The sequence below is a fragment of the Mytilus galloprovincialis genome, chromosome 8 (assembly GCF_965363235.1).
Source record: "Mytilus galloprovincialis chromosome 8, xbMytGall1.hap1.1, whole genome shotgun sequence".
NCBI classification, from domain to species: Eukaryota; Metazoa; Mollusca; class Bivalvia; order Mytilida; family Mytilidae; genus Mytilus; species Mytilus galloprovincialis.
The window spans coordinates 47,988,561-48,005,363 of record NC_134845.1 but is presented as its reverse complement, the minus strand read 5'-3'; the positions used below and the strand labels follow the sequence as shown (position 1 = coordinate 48,005,363).

The following is a 16,803-nucleotide window of genomic DNA, read 5'->3' as shown; positions in this document are numbered from 1 at the left end:
AAGTGACTATTCGGTGGAATGGTAACTTCTAATACGTAAAAAGCCCTCGCCACGATGGAACTTAAAGGGAAAAATACCCAAACGATGTGTCAAGTAACACTGAGACTGAATAAATAGATAACAACAAACATGTTTTATTAACCCATTACACCCTTAAAGTGTGAACTTAATGTAGACCCGTGAAAATCGTGATCGAAGTGCCTGTTCATTGACAATTGAATTTTACCGCTATGTCAACTTGATAAGTTGATAGACGTTATGTTAAATGTTATGCTATCTGATAATAGTAGTACACGTTATGAACATATGCAATTTGATCTCACCAAATTGAGTTGCCAAAGTTGTCTTAGTGTATAAAAATCATTTAAGACTGTTATTTCTCAGGTTTTCAGATATTGATCCCATTAAAATTTTGAAATATAAAATGTGTTGTTTCTTTGAGATTATTATTAATACCCATTTATAACAGCATATTCTTGTCATGAAAATGTATATACAAGTTGGTGTAATAAAATGAATGTTTAATTCAAATGATTGGTGATTTTTTGTATAAGTCGCAAAGGTTGTCATTTCATAACAGAGGATGGAACCTCTACACAACTGAGTATAGTAAACAGAAAAAAGTAAAATCACAAAAAACTGAACTCAGAAAAAAATTCAAAACGGAAAGTCCATAATCAAGTGGCAAAATTAAACGATAAATGGACAACAACTGTCATAAACATGACCTGGTTCAGGCATTTTCAAATGTAGAAAGACTGTAGTATTTTAATCTTGGTATTTGTGGATTATAATGACAATACCTAAAGTGAGATCATTGAACATTACAATTAAACATACATTCCATTCTCAATTTTATTTTCAACGTACAATTTGAAATTATATAGACATACAAAAAAAAAATCAATACACGAGAGCGCTACTCATACCACAAAGTATTAATCCATATCCTGAATAAATAAAAATATAACATAAATAAGTCCGGTGACAGAACTGTTTCACCAATCAGATAGAACACAAAACTTTCTTTTAAAATATGTAGTTTCAGAGTTCTCTTGTATTCAAAAACCAAATTTATCTATCTATTACTTTTTACGTAACTTTATATTATTCAAGTACTAGAATGATTTCTTTCAAAATATTTGATATGACTCTACTCTGTGTTATGTGTTTTTCAGCAGATTAAGCATCCAATAGTTTTGTATTCGTACGTACAAAACATAATTTTGATGTCTCACAAAAGAGTTTGGAATAAACAGCGCAACAGGTAGTCCTACATATTCTTTAACATCATTTACCAAGGATGAAATTTTACAAAATCAAAATGTATCCTTCTTTCATTTGGTATTAACATTAATGTAAAACGAAGAAAAATTACCGTCATTATACTGGATACCATATCTTCACAAAACTTCGTATAAGGAACGATACATAGCTGGGTCATCAAGATGTTCGATTAAACATTTTAACGTTGTAAAGTGTTCACTACTATGCTTGCACAGTAAAAGATGGCCTTCAAAAATATTGTGATGATATATATTCAACCAGTGCTGTCAATCAAATGTGGATTATTAAAAATTCTTAAGACCTACAACTAAATCTAAGATCAAAATCTCTGCGATTTTCCAGCAACATTTAGACCATTGATTTTTCTACGCTTTACACTACTACTCTCACTATGACAGTTGCATAAATTGAAGTAATAAAACTTAATTGACAGTTTTCTGAGTATTCTTATAAGTTCAGATATTTTTCAATACCTCTAGGTTTTCTTTCTTTAATACAAATCTAATTGAAATTAGCACTTGTGTTAATATTTCGAAATTTTTAAAGGTACATTTACATATTTTTATACTTCAAGATATGTTGGACGCTGCCTATAGTCTAATCTTAAAAAACAACCCCAAGTATTCCAATTCGTTAAAATGAAATATAAATAACATTTTGTTAATCCAAGACAGTAGAAAAAACTAGAAGGAACTAGGCTTATTATTTGAATACTGTTAAAGGTATAGGTCACTAGTTTTTGATATATAGTTCTTGTTTTGACTATATATTTTTATTAACTCTGAATTTGTGATTTGATTTCTTCAGAATGATATATGGGTGGAAAACATCCTTTATTGTCCTGACTCTAGAATTTCTGATACACCTGTATAATGTAGACTGTAAAAGATATGTTGTTTTCGTAGCTCAATCTAGAAGTCACAACTCTCCTATTATGGCCATTGCAAGAGAATTAGAAAAGTACAATCACTCAGCAACATTTGTGCTTTCAACATCAATGGACAAAGAAATACGATATCAGGGAATATCAATTAATTCTGTAGTAGCAAAAAGTCTTGATAAAGCGTCAATTGTACACGATGTTGTACAAGTTATATTGGAAATGAATATGAATGGTTCCAAGTCTTTCCCCTTACTTCAATTACTTCGAAATGCATATGATCACTGTCATTCGTTTTTGACCGACGATACAATCATCGAAATCTTAGCAGCTTCAAAGTTTGACTATGTCATCGTTGATTATGCCCCTTTTCTTTACTACGAAATTTTAGCATATAAACTTTCATTACCCTTCATTTTAAGTTCTGCCTACTACGATCAAAACCTCCACCGAACGCCATTTAATTCTTCTTATATGCCAGCATTCTGGTCAGGATTTACAGACAAACTGACCTTCTGGGAACGTATGATTAATACTGCATTGTATACTATTCAACTTATCAAACCGACAATGCCTTCGTTTGGAAATCTTGTCGCTAAATATATTCCAGAAAAGCCTTTAATGTCAAACAGCGAACTAACAAATAGTTTTTTGATACACATAGTTGACGGTGATATTTTAATGGATTATCCAATTCCAATTGCATCAAATGCGATTTTATGTGGTGGATTATCAGCCGGACCTGCTAAATCGTTGATATCTAGGATTGAGTCATTTGTTGAGAAGTCTGAAAATGGTTTGGTAATTGTTTCTTTTGGTAGTATAATTAAGTCATGCCCTGAAATAATAATGAATAAATTAATTTCAGCCTTTCAAAAGATGAAGCATTTTAATTTTATAGTTCGTAATGGAGATAATGAAAAAGAATATGGAAACATATTTCTATTGCCATGGTTACCACAGAATGATCTGCTTGGGCATGTAAAAAAGAAACTATTTATCACTCATTGTGGGAAGAGCAGTGTCTTTGAAGCTCTCTACCATGCCGTACCAATGATTGCATTTCCAATTGTTTTTGATCAAAAATCAAATGCCGCTGTTATAGAAGACAAGGGTTATGGAATTTCAATGGATATTTTAGATTTTTCTGTGAACGAATTAGTTGACAACATCAATAAAGTAGTGCATAACAGCACTTTCATTTTCAGCATCAAAAATGCATCCGAGATATTCCACAGTCGTCCACAAACCCCAACACAAAGAGCCGCGTATTGGATAGACTTGGTGACTAATTATGGATCAGAACATTTCAGACCAGCATCGCTAGATATGCCGTGGTATTCATATTTTATGGTAGATGTTTATCTGATCTACATTCTGGGACTAGGTTTTGTCGTATATTCTTTTAAGTTATTTCTTAAGTTTTGTATTGAAATATGTTGTAGAAAAAAGAATGCCAAAGAAAAACTGCACTAAAGCCAAGTGTTTTATGTAAATTGAAATTTGTACAAACTAATATCTAAAAATATTGCAAAAGACCATTTACTCTATGTTTGTTTCAAAATGTATGATATAATAATACTGATACTGATACATGCATATCAACATGGTTTAAACATGAATTTGATTAAGTAACTGTAAAGTATAAAAATTCAAAATAATAATAGGAAACTTATTTCTAATGATAGCACCAGCGATGACAGCTACGAAGCTTAGCGTGAACGGGTAGATTCACCATCCTGTTTGTAAAGAAAAAAAACTTGCATCTGATTCTCTTTGTTTAATAAAATATGCTCATCGACGGACATGATTTTACTAAATTGTAGAGATCCGACAAATTATTTCAGTGGATGATTTTTTTAACGTGAAAATTCTTTTGTATTGAACAGAGTCTTTTCGTATTTTCTTCTTTATGCACAAACGGTTTTTGATTTCTTCCTTTTACATATGAGAGTCTTTTCGTATTTTCTTCTTTATGCACAAACGATTTTTGATTTCTTCCTTTTATATATGTGGCGAATATTTTGTGTTAAAATAAGCTAGAAATTAAAGTTTCAAGCTAAAACCGCATAAATCCACCCCTGTCAATCTACAATCACCATAATTAACAAGAAATGTGCGAGTTTCAATTTATTGACTCAAGAATAGCTCAACTGACCAATATTAGATTTAAAAAAAAAACGGTCTACTTTTGCCAGCGATTTTTCATTGTCTTTTCACAATTTTTTATTCTTATTATTTTTTGTTGTTTTCGGAGGTCGTGTCAAACTTTTTATGTACATTTTTTTTTACAGCAAACCACTAAATTCAAAATGAGATCTTTATTTTCATGGGATCCTATATGTAATACGGAAATACGAGTTGGAGCCTTGATCGTTTATGCATGCTTCGGCAAACTTTTCAGGTTGCAATTAAGTGAGAAACATATATTGATACAGATATATTAAATATTGATACAAATTAATAAAAACTAACCTTTCGCTTGAACCAGTATTTTTAGCTTTCATTAAGAAAGAATTTAACCAGTTACCTTGACTGTTTTCTTCGCTGTGCAATGATGAAATACCCAACCCAACCGCGGGTAGGACACTTTCACCTACTTCGTTGGAAAGTGAGTTAGTGATGTTTTGGAGTTTCGATTATCAAAGAAATTGTTTATAATTTATAAATTGTTTTACTTTAACTGCCAATTAAAGCCTATGATATGTGTCATCAAACGCAGTACCGCGTTCGACACCTTTCTTTGAAGTATACCATATTTATGATAGAACTTATAGATAAACCGTAGGTCAGTATATTAGTAATCACATTGGTTCTGTTAAACTTACTGTTTTATATACTTCTTTGAATGATAAAACAGATTGCAATGCAACGACATTATGTTTCGTCGTCTGTTCAGATACTTTATTGAGCTGGGGACAACCCATGCTTTGCAAATTTTAGGAAGGGGGGGGGGGCGCACGACCGCCACGCCCCCGCCTAAATCCGCCCCTGCATGTATATATACTCCAGCGTTTATAATATAAACGTCTCTATCGAACCAAATGATATAATTTCCATAAATATATATTGCACTTATAAAAATTATATCATTTGTTTTAATACCAGTGTCCAGGGTCGTCATCTGTACATAAGCCTCCAGTGTTTTCTGTTCATGCGACTGTACAAAGTAAGGAACATCGTCAGTGGATACCTCATATGTTATCTTACTAAGTGTTTTTTTTTGAAAATTTGGTGTGGATGACAAATCTCTGTGTAATAATTTTAATCAAGTTTTTGGCTAAGGGTAAATATGTATTAAACCTGGTTTTACAGCTAGCTTAACCTCTCACTTGGATGGCAGTCACACAATAATTCATTACATTGACAACGATGTGTGAACAAAACAAACAGATATAATAGGTCAAAATGTCAAAAATAGGGTACAACAGTCAACATTGTGTTATAATCCGAATCACTATGAAAACAAGCAAATATTGCAACAAAGATAAACAAAAAAGGCAATTAATAAAGTACATTAGCAAAAGCAAAAAGACAACAATACGAAAATTTACCATAGCACAATAACACACTGACGGAATGTACCGATCAATGTCAAATAAATAGTGTAAAAAATGGAATAAAAAGTAAAAGTAATATCTGTAAAGACAAATGAAAGAATACTATATCACGTAAATAAGATGATAAAACAACGCCAATACCTGGAATCTATACTTCAAGACCATCGGGTTTTATTTGTGAAATAGATACGGAATATTTATCATTCTAATATGACGTCCTTATTACGCTTTGTAAACAAAGCCGTGTTCTAATGAGCACAAAATATGTTTGACACATGCGCACAAATTCACTGTTTATATTGAAGTTATTTCCATTGTTATCCTATAAAATATATACAGTCAAGTAGCTTACATAAACTTTTATAATATATGTTATATCGAACGACATATATTTACCCCGCTCGTATTTTCAAACTTATCAAATATGAAATGTAATGTACAGACTCCTCGGGGAGGAAACGTGAACAACTAAACATTTTTACGGTATTTTCGTACGCTTCGACTTATAAAAATACTGTATTTGTCCTATTAGAATCGAAATGATTGCTTCATGTCATGCGCTATTTACCGAATTAGTTGGACAATGTATATTCCATATGCAGTTGTAGTTGGAATATTGCTACTAAGGTGGAGGAAATTGATAATTTCAAAATTAAAATCGTCTCATTTGTCATAGATTCTGGTACTGAGATGAACAAATTCGATGTATAAGTCTACAAATGAGACAGAGTGTTGTTCTTTGTTCCTTTTTTGCCTGTGTTGTTTATACCAGTACAGTATCATCTGTCCTTTCTCATGAAAAACGTATTATTGTATAGCAATATAATATTTCATACAGAAAGTAACCAAAAATTCCAATATTGCACTAGTGCAAAAAATCTTAAAAATTCATGACGTCATCAACGACAAAATCTTAGTTTAAACCAATGTTTAGGTCCACATATTATATTGCTATACAATAAAAGGGTTATTGCATGAATATTGGGGAATATTGTCCCTCGTAGAACATATATTGCCACTCGCAAGCTCGTGCAATATAAAATTCTACTCGGGACAATATTCCCCAATATTCATGCAATAACCCTATATTATAACTAATCAACATATTTTATAGTAGTAACACGACGAGCGTCAAATGTGGAACAGATCTGCACACCCTTCCGGAATACATGTGGTCACTCCGATTCTTTTTTCCTTGGGGTTCGTAGTGCTCAGGTTTTAGTATTTCAATGTTATGTTTTGTGTACTTCAGTTTGTCGTTTCGTCATTTTTCTATTGCATTCATTCGTCATTTTTGTTTTGGTATCTTTCGCCTCTTTATGAAAATACACATTTTTTATGTAGAAATATACTTTGTTTAGGCAGAAAAAGTTCAATATATGTCTTTAAGATGTAAAACAGATTTAGAGGGGATATTTCCGCACTTTTCTGGTATATCAAATAAATGGTCTCATTTCATATTCTGGATTCTGACTGGAGGAATTAGTCTTTTTTTTTAAATTTCTCTTTTAAAAGGAGAACACGCTCAATGAACAATATAAAAATAAAATGTATATTTATAAACCTTATCGCTATCGTTCTTTGTTACATATTTGTATGTTTTTATAGTGATTAAGATTATAACACATTATTAACTGATGTACCCCTGTTTTGACATTTTTGCATAGTATGTCAGTTTGTTATCCATTCGTTAGATGTGTTTGAAATTTTGATCTTGTCATTTGATTAGGGACTTTCCTCGGAATTCAGTATTTTTGTGATTTGACTTTTTTATTACTTGGGTTGTGACCGTACTGACTTTAATTGATGAGAAGAAGCATTTCACAGTTATAGCCTAGATAAGCGTATGTAATAAACACAGAATTCATATTGCATATTATATGTGACCCCACTGTTGGTGACCCCATCCTCCTTAATAAGCCAGTGTTTCCTTTTTAGAATACCTTGTCTATATAGTTTTTAAATTATTGTTCTAAAAGAGTGACAACAGATATCAAAGGAACATTAAAACTCGATCATAAGTCGAAAACAAGTTGACAATTCCTTGGCAAAAAACGAAAACGACGAAAAGATAAACAGTACACAAAACACAACAAAGAATACTAAAGATTAAGCAACATGAACCTCACCGTTGCAAAAATGGGGAAGGGGATGATCATAGTTGCTTCGGAAGGATAATGAGGTCCTGTCCATTTTTATTGACAATTCAATATTAATGTAATTATGAAACTATGCAAATTTGACTATGGACGGTATTATTTTACCTTGGTTTGATGCTTACTTTCTACCGTTTCATGTCTTTTGCATTCCGATATTTTTGGCACACAGTTATTTCATAAACATGTGTTGTGTACACTAAAATCATATAATATATTTTTAATAACAGTGGTATGGAATTTATTACTTTTGGAGTGTCAAGAACTCGTTGGAAGTACTTGATAAATTGCATGCTTATATTGGTGATTTTGAATATGTTCAAAGTTTTGACTTTTCTACCCTGTATACCACATTGCCTCACATTCTCATTAAGAAAAATTCACACACCTAATTAAATGGGCATTTAAAAAGTCAGAATGTGAATATATATGTTCAAACTCTTTTAGGTCATTTTTTAGTAGCAATAAACAAAAAGACTATGTCAATTGGACATGCTTTGATACTATATATGCCCTTGAATTTTTACAAGATTCCAATGGGGACTAACTGTGTACCATTTGAAAAACGGACCTGTTTTTGTATTGCTATGAGTTACAATTTATGACACAACTCAGCAAAGATCTATCGAAACATATTATATTTAGATATTTGGATGATATTTTGGCTCTCAATAATGACGACTTCAGTATGTATACTAAAGAATTTTATCCTGTTGAACTTACTTTGAATAAAGCTAATACTAACAATGACCACTGTCCTTTTCTCTTGATATCTATATCACTAACGGAAAGCGTAATACTAAAATTTATGATACAAGAGATGATTTTTCATTTCCTATCGTTAATAATCCATTTTTAGATGATGACGTTCCCTTGTCACCATCTTACGGTGTTTATATATCTCAACTTGTACGATTCGCTCGTGTATGTAACAATGTTTTAGATTTTAACAAGAGAAATTTAGGTATTACTGAAAAATTATTACACCAGGGTTTTCGATATCAGAAACTAGTCAAAACATTTACTAAATTTTATCATCGGTATAAGAACATAATTCGCAAATGTAGCTCAGCATGCAGAATTTTTATACGTTCAGGTATTTCACATCCAATTTTTTATGGAAATATTCTTTATAAAGCACACAAATGTCAGTATTTACCTCAGAAACTAACAAAACCTTTAAATAGACTTATAAAGAAGGGATATAGTTACGATACTGTTGTCAGGTCATTAAAGATTGCATATTTTGGCGTTAATATTGATTCACTTATAGGGTCTTTGCATCAGAACTAAACACATTTATTCAAAAACCAGTTGTTGGCATGGCACGGGTTATGTTCTTCTCACATATGTTATTATGGTATGATACTAAACCCCTAACGGAAGGATTGTGCCTGATTTTCATATGATGAAATCATAATCTTTCAATCAGTTTAATTGAAGTCTGGAGCTGGCATGTCAGTTAACTGCTAGTAGTCTGTTGTTATTTATGTATTATTGTCATTTTGTTTATTTTCTTTGGTTACATCTTCTGACATCAGACTCGGACTTCTCTTGAACTGAATTTTAAATGTGCGTATTGTTATGCGTTTACTTTTCTACATTGGCTAGAGGTATAAGGGGAGGGTTGAGATCTCATAAACATGTTTAACCCCGCCGCATTTTTGCGCCTGTCCCAAGTCAGGAGCTTCTGGCCTTGGTTAGTCTTGTATTATTTTAATTTTAGTTTCTTGTGTACAGTTTGGAAATTAGTATGGCGTTCATTATCACTGAATTAGTATATATTTGTTTAGGGGCCAGCTGAAGGACGCCTGCGGCTGCGGGAATTTCTCGCTACATTGAAATCCTTTTGGTGACCTTCTGCTGTTGTTTTTTCTATGGTCGGGTTGTTGTCTCTTTGACACATTCCCCATTTCCATTCTCAATTTTATTGCCATTATATTTCTGGCTTTAAGAGATGACAGATATATATATATATATATATATATATATGAGTCTGAAAGATTGTGTAACAATACCGATAAATAGATGGAAAACAAAACACTAAAAAGTGTTGAATATCATTGCACAAAGATGGAAAAACTGAACAGATGATATAAATTATACAATAATTGCAAATATTTCGGCTCAACAAATGGCCTTCTTCGGTGACAAAAGTTTTAACAATAATGAGATATAATGTATAACGTGTAAACATAGATCACTAATAATACAGGTAAGTTTTGGTCGATTGATTTTAATCCAAAATCCTGAATATAATAATATAAACACTAGACTGTAAATTTAATTATTTCTTTCTATTGATTCCATCTGGATGGAGGACACCCAGTGTTTTTATCCAAAACCTCTCCCGATTTTCTCTTTGCCTATGTTGCCATGTACAATCCTGTTCGATCACAAGGATCTTCATGTGATCAAAATCTTTCAGATTGTGATCTGGTAACCTGAAATGTTGGCTGACAGGAATATACGGTTTTTTTGTGAGGTCACTCCTGTGGCCATTGAGGCGTTTGTGAAATGGCTGCATAGATTCACCAACATATTGGAGACCACATCTAGGACACTCAAGAACGTAAATCACGTTTGAGCTTTTGCAGTTGACATTGCAGAAGATCTTGTATGTCTTTTCTGTGGTCTTACTGTGAAATGTTGATGAATGCTGCAATTGGTTGCAACATTTGCAGCGCTTATCCCCACAAGGCTGACAATTACCTACAGTATGGTTAGGTTTGGAAAGGTCAGCACGGACAAGTATATTTCTCAGGCTGTTAGGTTGTTTGAAGGCAATCATGGGAGGCTCAGGAAAGATTTTGGATAACTTCGAATGTTTCTCGATTGCTGTCCAATGATCACGAATGGTCTTGAAACTATTTCTCAGGCATGGATGGTAGGTGAGCACACATGGGATTCTTTTACTTTTCTGTTTATCTTTGTAAGTTAGCAGACTGCTTCTGGGGATGGATTCCGCTTTTCGAAAACTATTTTTGATGTTTTTGTGTTTATATCCCCTTCTTTTCAAATGTCCTTTAAGCTGCCCCAGACGTTGTTTTGCAGTGTCTTCAGAGGAGCAGATTCGCCTTATTCTTAGAGCTTGGCTGTATGGAATGCTCTTCGTGCAGTGTGGAGGATGGCAACTTTCAGGCGACAAGTATTGATGAGTATCTGTAGGTTTAGAGTATATATCTGTGTTTATTATACCTACAGAGAGGGTGCTAGATGTATCAAGGAAGTTTATGGTGGAATTAGATGTTTCATGGGTGAATTTGATGGTAGGGTGTTGATTGTTAGCATTTGTTATAAAAGTTTGTAATTTTTGGTCTCCCTTGTCCCATTTCATGTCAACGTCATCAATAAATCGATACCAGGAAAGCGGTTTTTCGATGGAGCACTCCAGCAGTTGCTTTTCAAATTTACCCATGAATATATTGGCATAAGATGGATCCATTTTTGTACCCATAGCAGTGCCATTTGTCTGTAAATAGTGTTCTCCTTGGAATGTGAAGTTGTTCTTTTTCAAGACCATAGTAAGCATTTCAACTAAGCAATCAGTAGGTGGAATTTTAAGAGATCGAGAGTCCCAAACTTCTCTACATGCTTCAATACCATCCGCATGGGGAATATTCGTATAGAGAGAGGTGACATCCATAGTGACAAGAGTAGTATTGGCTGGTAGAGGGTTTAAATCCTGCATCTTTAGTAAGTAATCTGTAGAATCTTTAATAAAAGATGGCAAGTTTTCTACATGAGGTCGAAGATAGTAATCAACGAATTCGGATATTTTTTCTGTAGGATGACCATTAGCTGAGACGATTGGTCTACCTGGGTTACCAGGTTTATGAATTTTAGGGAGCAGGTAGAATCGCCCAGGTTTTGAATTTTCAGGTTTTAAATATTTGAAAGTATCTATATCAATGATGTTATTGTCACACATTTCCTTTAAACATTCTGTTATTTCCTCGCTGAATTGGAGGGTGGGGTCCGAATTAAGTTTTCTGTAAAACCGGTCATCATCTAATTGGCGAATGGCCTCTTGGACATAGTTAGATTTGTCCATGACGACAACTGCACTCCCTTTGTCTGCAGGTTTAATAACAATGTCGTCATTATCTCTCAAATTTGTCAAAGCCACACGTTCATCAGGTGTTAAATTATCATAGGTCTGATTGTTTATTTTTACATTTGTAAGTATATCCGTTTTAACATTGTCTATAAATGATTCTAAGGTGGTGTTTTTGCTTGGTTTAGGGACCCAGTTGCTTTTCTTTCTAAATCTATATTCGTCGGAGTCATCAGAGTCACTATCTGAGGTGGTGCTATCGTCCTCTTTCGATGCAAAATGTTCCTTGATGCGGAGGCTCCTGGCAAAATAATCCAGTTCCTCAGACAATTTAGTATCATTCACTGGACCTGGGACTGGACAAAAGTTTAGGCCTCTGGATAGTAATGACGTTTCGTCCTCAGTAAGTTGTTTGCTGGAAAGATTAACAACGGTATTGATCTTGTTGCTAAGGACTTGAGATCTACGTCTAAAATGTCTGTTTTTGGTTTTATTATTCTTTTTTTCTTTTGTACTAACGGATGGGAAAGAAGTACCATCCCGTTGAAATTTGCATCTTTGTCTGGAGCGGAGAGTGGCGGTCTTAGTGTTGGTTATATCTCTCAGGCGCTCTTGGATGTTCTCGAATTCACTTGCTGTTAGATCTGTTTTGCAAGCCTGAGACAAGGAGTCAAATTGAAGTGTTAGGTTTTTAAGATGTTCAATACAGTGTTCTCTAAGAAGTATGAGTAGACGGAGGGAACAGTGAAATAGGGTTTGATCCCACTGCAAAACAACGTCTGGGGCAGCTTAAAGGACATTTGAAAAGAAGGGGATATAAACACAAAAACATCAAAAATAGTTTTCGAAAAGCGGAATCCATCCCCAGAAGCAGTCTGCTAACTTACAAAGATAAACAGAAAAGTAAAAGAATCCCATGTGTGCTCACCTACCATCCATGCCTGAGAAATAGTTTCAAGACCATTCGTGATCATTGGACAGCAATCGAGAAACATTCGAAGTTATCCAAAATCTTTCCTGAGCCTCCCATGATTGCCTTCAAACAACCTAACAGCCTGAGAAATATACTTGTCCGTGCTGACCTTTCCAAACCCAACCATACTGTAGGTAATTGTCAGCCTTGTGGGGATAAGCGCTGCAAATGTTGCAACCAATTGCAGCATTCATCAACATTTCACAGTAAGACCACAGAAAAGACATACAAGATCTTCTGCAATGTCAACTGCAAAAGCTCAAACGTGATTTACGTTCTTGAGTGTCCTAGATGTGGTCTCCAATATGTTGGTGAATCTATGCAGCCATTTCACAAACGCCTCAATGGCCACAGGAGTGACCTCACAAAAAAACCGTATATTCCTGTCAGCCAACATTTCAGGTTACCAGATCACAATCTGAAAGATTTTGATCACATGAAGATCCTTGTGATCGAACAGGATTGTACATGGCAACATAGGCAAAGAGAAAATCGGGAGAGGTTTTGGATAAAAACACTGGGTGTCCTCCATCCAGATGGAATCAATAGAAAGAAATAATTAAATTTACAGTCTAGTGTTTATATTATTATATTCAGGATTTTGGATTAAAATCAATCGACCAAAACTTACCTGTATTATTAGTGATCTATGTTTACACGTTATACATTATATCTCATTATTGTTAAAACTTTTGTCACCGAAGAAGGCCATTTGTTGAGCCGAAATATTTGCAATTATTGTATAATTTATATCATCTGTTCAGTTTTTCCATCTTTGTGCAATGATATTCAACACTTTTTAGTGTTTTGTTTTCCATCTATTTATCGGTATTGTTACACAATCTTTCAGACTCATATAATTTTTCCTGTTTGTGTAGTATTGTCAATTTTGATGATCCAATACCTATTAAGTTTACTGGTTGGTAGATTCGTATAGACTCTATATATATATATATATATATATATATGATCCGTTCATCCTATATTGACTCTTAAAATTCAACAGTCTATCTGAAATTGAGGGTAAATTATATGGCCTTCCAAATACCGTTTCGATCCCTAACATCACTGAAGAGACATATATTTTCGAAATCTAGATCTGGTGTACAAAAAAAATATTGACACCTTGTGTTTGTGGCATAAAATCTTGGCCACAAGTTTATCGTTTTCTGTTTAGTATTAAATATATATTAAGATCCATTTTGTTACATCTCGTGATCAATTTTATTTGGCAATCGCTAATGGCAGTCAGCAGGGTTTAAGAACATCAGTTGTTCGACATGTTAGTCAAATGCGTTTTGTATAAATATACTTTTTCACCTATTTGGTCTTTCGGAAAATGTTGTTTGTGCTGTATTTAGACCCTTCTACAACGAAATTTGTTTTACATGCACACGTATAAAAATTCTGGTTTTTATCCAACGCAATCATAAGTTTGCAATTTAGACTCGTTTATATATTTCAAGTTGACTAAATTAATCTAGAGGTTTTTGTTTTGTAAATTGTGTAACTGTATTTCAGCCATTTGATGTATGTTTTAAAGAATCCATAATTAACTTATCACAAGAAGAGTTTATTCAATTTAGGTATAAAAGATATATTCTTATTCTAAAACAAACGCAACCCTGAAGATTATATCACTAATTAAACAGTGTAAACATTGCAATAACGATGTGTACTATTCCACTACCACTACATTGATTTTGATTTGTTTTACTAGTTGGCGTAGAGGAGAAAACACTATTATAACTCAGTGAACAAAAAGATCAAGAATGGATACTAGTGCGTATTTTTTATTCTAAGCGACCAATTTAGTCCTAGTGATACCGTATCAGATGCAGGGCCTATTGAACACCTTAAGATTTTACACATAACCATATCTACATCTGGAATAACAAAACCTCTGAAACACATTAACCCTCACAAAGCCACCTGTCCAACTAATACAAATGGTCGAATTCATTATAAACTACATGAACAAATAGCACTAATATTACAACTTTTATTCACTATAATTTGACACTGGTCAAACACCAACAGACTGGAAACATAATGCCATCGCACCAGCTGTTAAAACTGAAAGACAGATATAAAGCAATATAATGCAGACCTATTTCGTTGACTTGCATTGGTTGCAAGTTAATGGAAGACGTAGTTATAAAGTTATAATGAACAACCTAGAAAACAACAATATTATCACAAGTAATAATACAAATCACTACTGAAATAAGCTGCTACTTTGTGTGTATTACCTAAAAAATAAAAGACGTTTTATGTATAATACATACCGTAGTAAAGACTGAAGGTAGACATCTTCATAGTAATTGGTTATGTGCGTCATTGGGTTCAGTCTCAATAGAGAATTTTATGTTTCAAACGAAACTTACGTACGTTAACGCAAGTAACTTAGGCTTACAATTATACGGCCTTATAAAACATAATATGAGTTGTGGTTGTCTCCCTTCGCCGGTTTCAACACTTCAGATTTTAGCCGGATAGTTATAGAAATTGTTTTAATTTTTTTTTTAAATTTCATCTATTAGATTTTCGGGGGTGGGAGAGGGGCTGTGAATTTTAAATGAAGATATTTCTGGCCTTGGTTGTGACTGAATGAAATTGATTTCAAAGTTGTCCAGCACCTTCAGTTAAAAAAAAGATCTACATTATACCCACTTGAAAATTTTCAAAACAAAAATTCCGCAACAAAATCTCCCACTCCCCCTCCCGAAAAGTAAATGATCGATGACTTATAGACAAATTAGACAAATGTGTGCGTTAAACATAATTCTTTATACAATCATAACTATTTAGTAGGGGCCTAGATAAAATTTTGAATAAACAGGCAGACAGGTGAAACAAATTTTGGAAGAGTATTTACAAAATCAAAAAGGCAGAATGTAAAAATAACCGCAATACAAGATGATTGGAATATAGAAAAATCATGTTGGCAAGCTAGGACAAATTAGGCTCAATCAAATTTAGCCAAAAATTTTTAGAAATAAAACAAATTTATCCATGCAACCCTCCCCTAAAAATAAAAGGGTTGCTTCCATGTCAAAAACATACACTTCTTAGCTGAACGAAGGTAAAATGTGTAAAACAATTAGAAATTACACATTTACAGATTATCATATTTACCACAAACGTTTTGGGTATAATTTGAAAGTTAATATTTTCCGCTCCTTTTTATCTGTCTTCCGTCTTCTTGACACTGAGGGAATTTATCGACCTCACTATACCAGAATACATGCAAATAGATCTGCATGGTCGGCGTTCTATCGAACTGACAGAAAGGAGTTTAAATACCTGACTATACCTCATAAGGTGGGGTCAAGTAAGATAAACGGTACAGTAGTTCCATGGGAAAACGTAGGAGTAAATCGGTGTAACGTAAGAAGTAAATCGGTTTATATGTATATAAGTTGGCAAAGTAACAGGTCGACAGTTTGACACTAGAAAGGTTGACTTTAAAAAGGTCTACAAGTGTTAAGACCGACAGGTTGACAGGTCGACATGTTAAATAGTCGATAAATGCATAGGTCGACAAGTGTAAAGGTTAACAGGTTGACAAGTCTATATGTTGAAAATTCGATAAAAGTAGGTCGACAGGTCGACAAGTGTAAAGGTTAACTCTCAAGTATAGTTGAGTTATATGCTGGACTTTCAAAGAGAAGGCTTGAATTTATAACTGATCTTGGTTAAGAACAAGATGTTCCTCCGATTGCAGAATAAGGCCATGCAAGATTCGTTTTTTTTCTCTCGGTCTTATAAGATGAAATTGTCAAGATTTAAAAACCTTTTCAGTCCATTTTTCAAATTACAGTCCTTGCGGTAAATTAAAATTGGAGGAGTCCTTTTCATTTTTTCATACCAAGTCGTGTAGGTGAGTG

At 33.5% G+C, this 16,803-nt stretch overlaps 1 protein-coding gene across 1 annotated transcript; it reads left to right on the top strand.

Annotated features, from left to right (window-relative positions):
• The first annotated feature begins 2,109 nt into the window (after positions 1–2,109).
• Positions 2,110–3,643, top strand: LOC143043045 (UDP-glucuronosyltransferase 1A8-like). Its single transcript, XM_076215541.1, has one exon. It carries the CDS (start codon positions 2,222–2,224, stop codon positions 3,641–3,643), a length of 1,422 nt encoding a protein of 473 aa, XP_076071656.1. The 5' UTR covers positions 2,110–2,221.
• Positions 3,644–16,803: the final 13,160 nt, after the last annotated feature.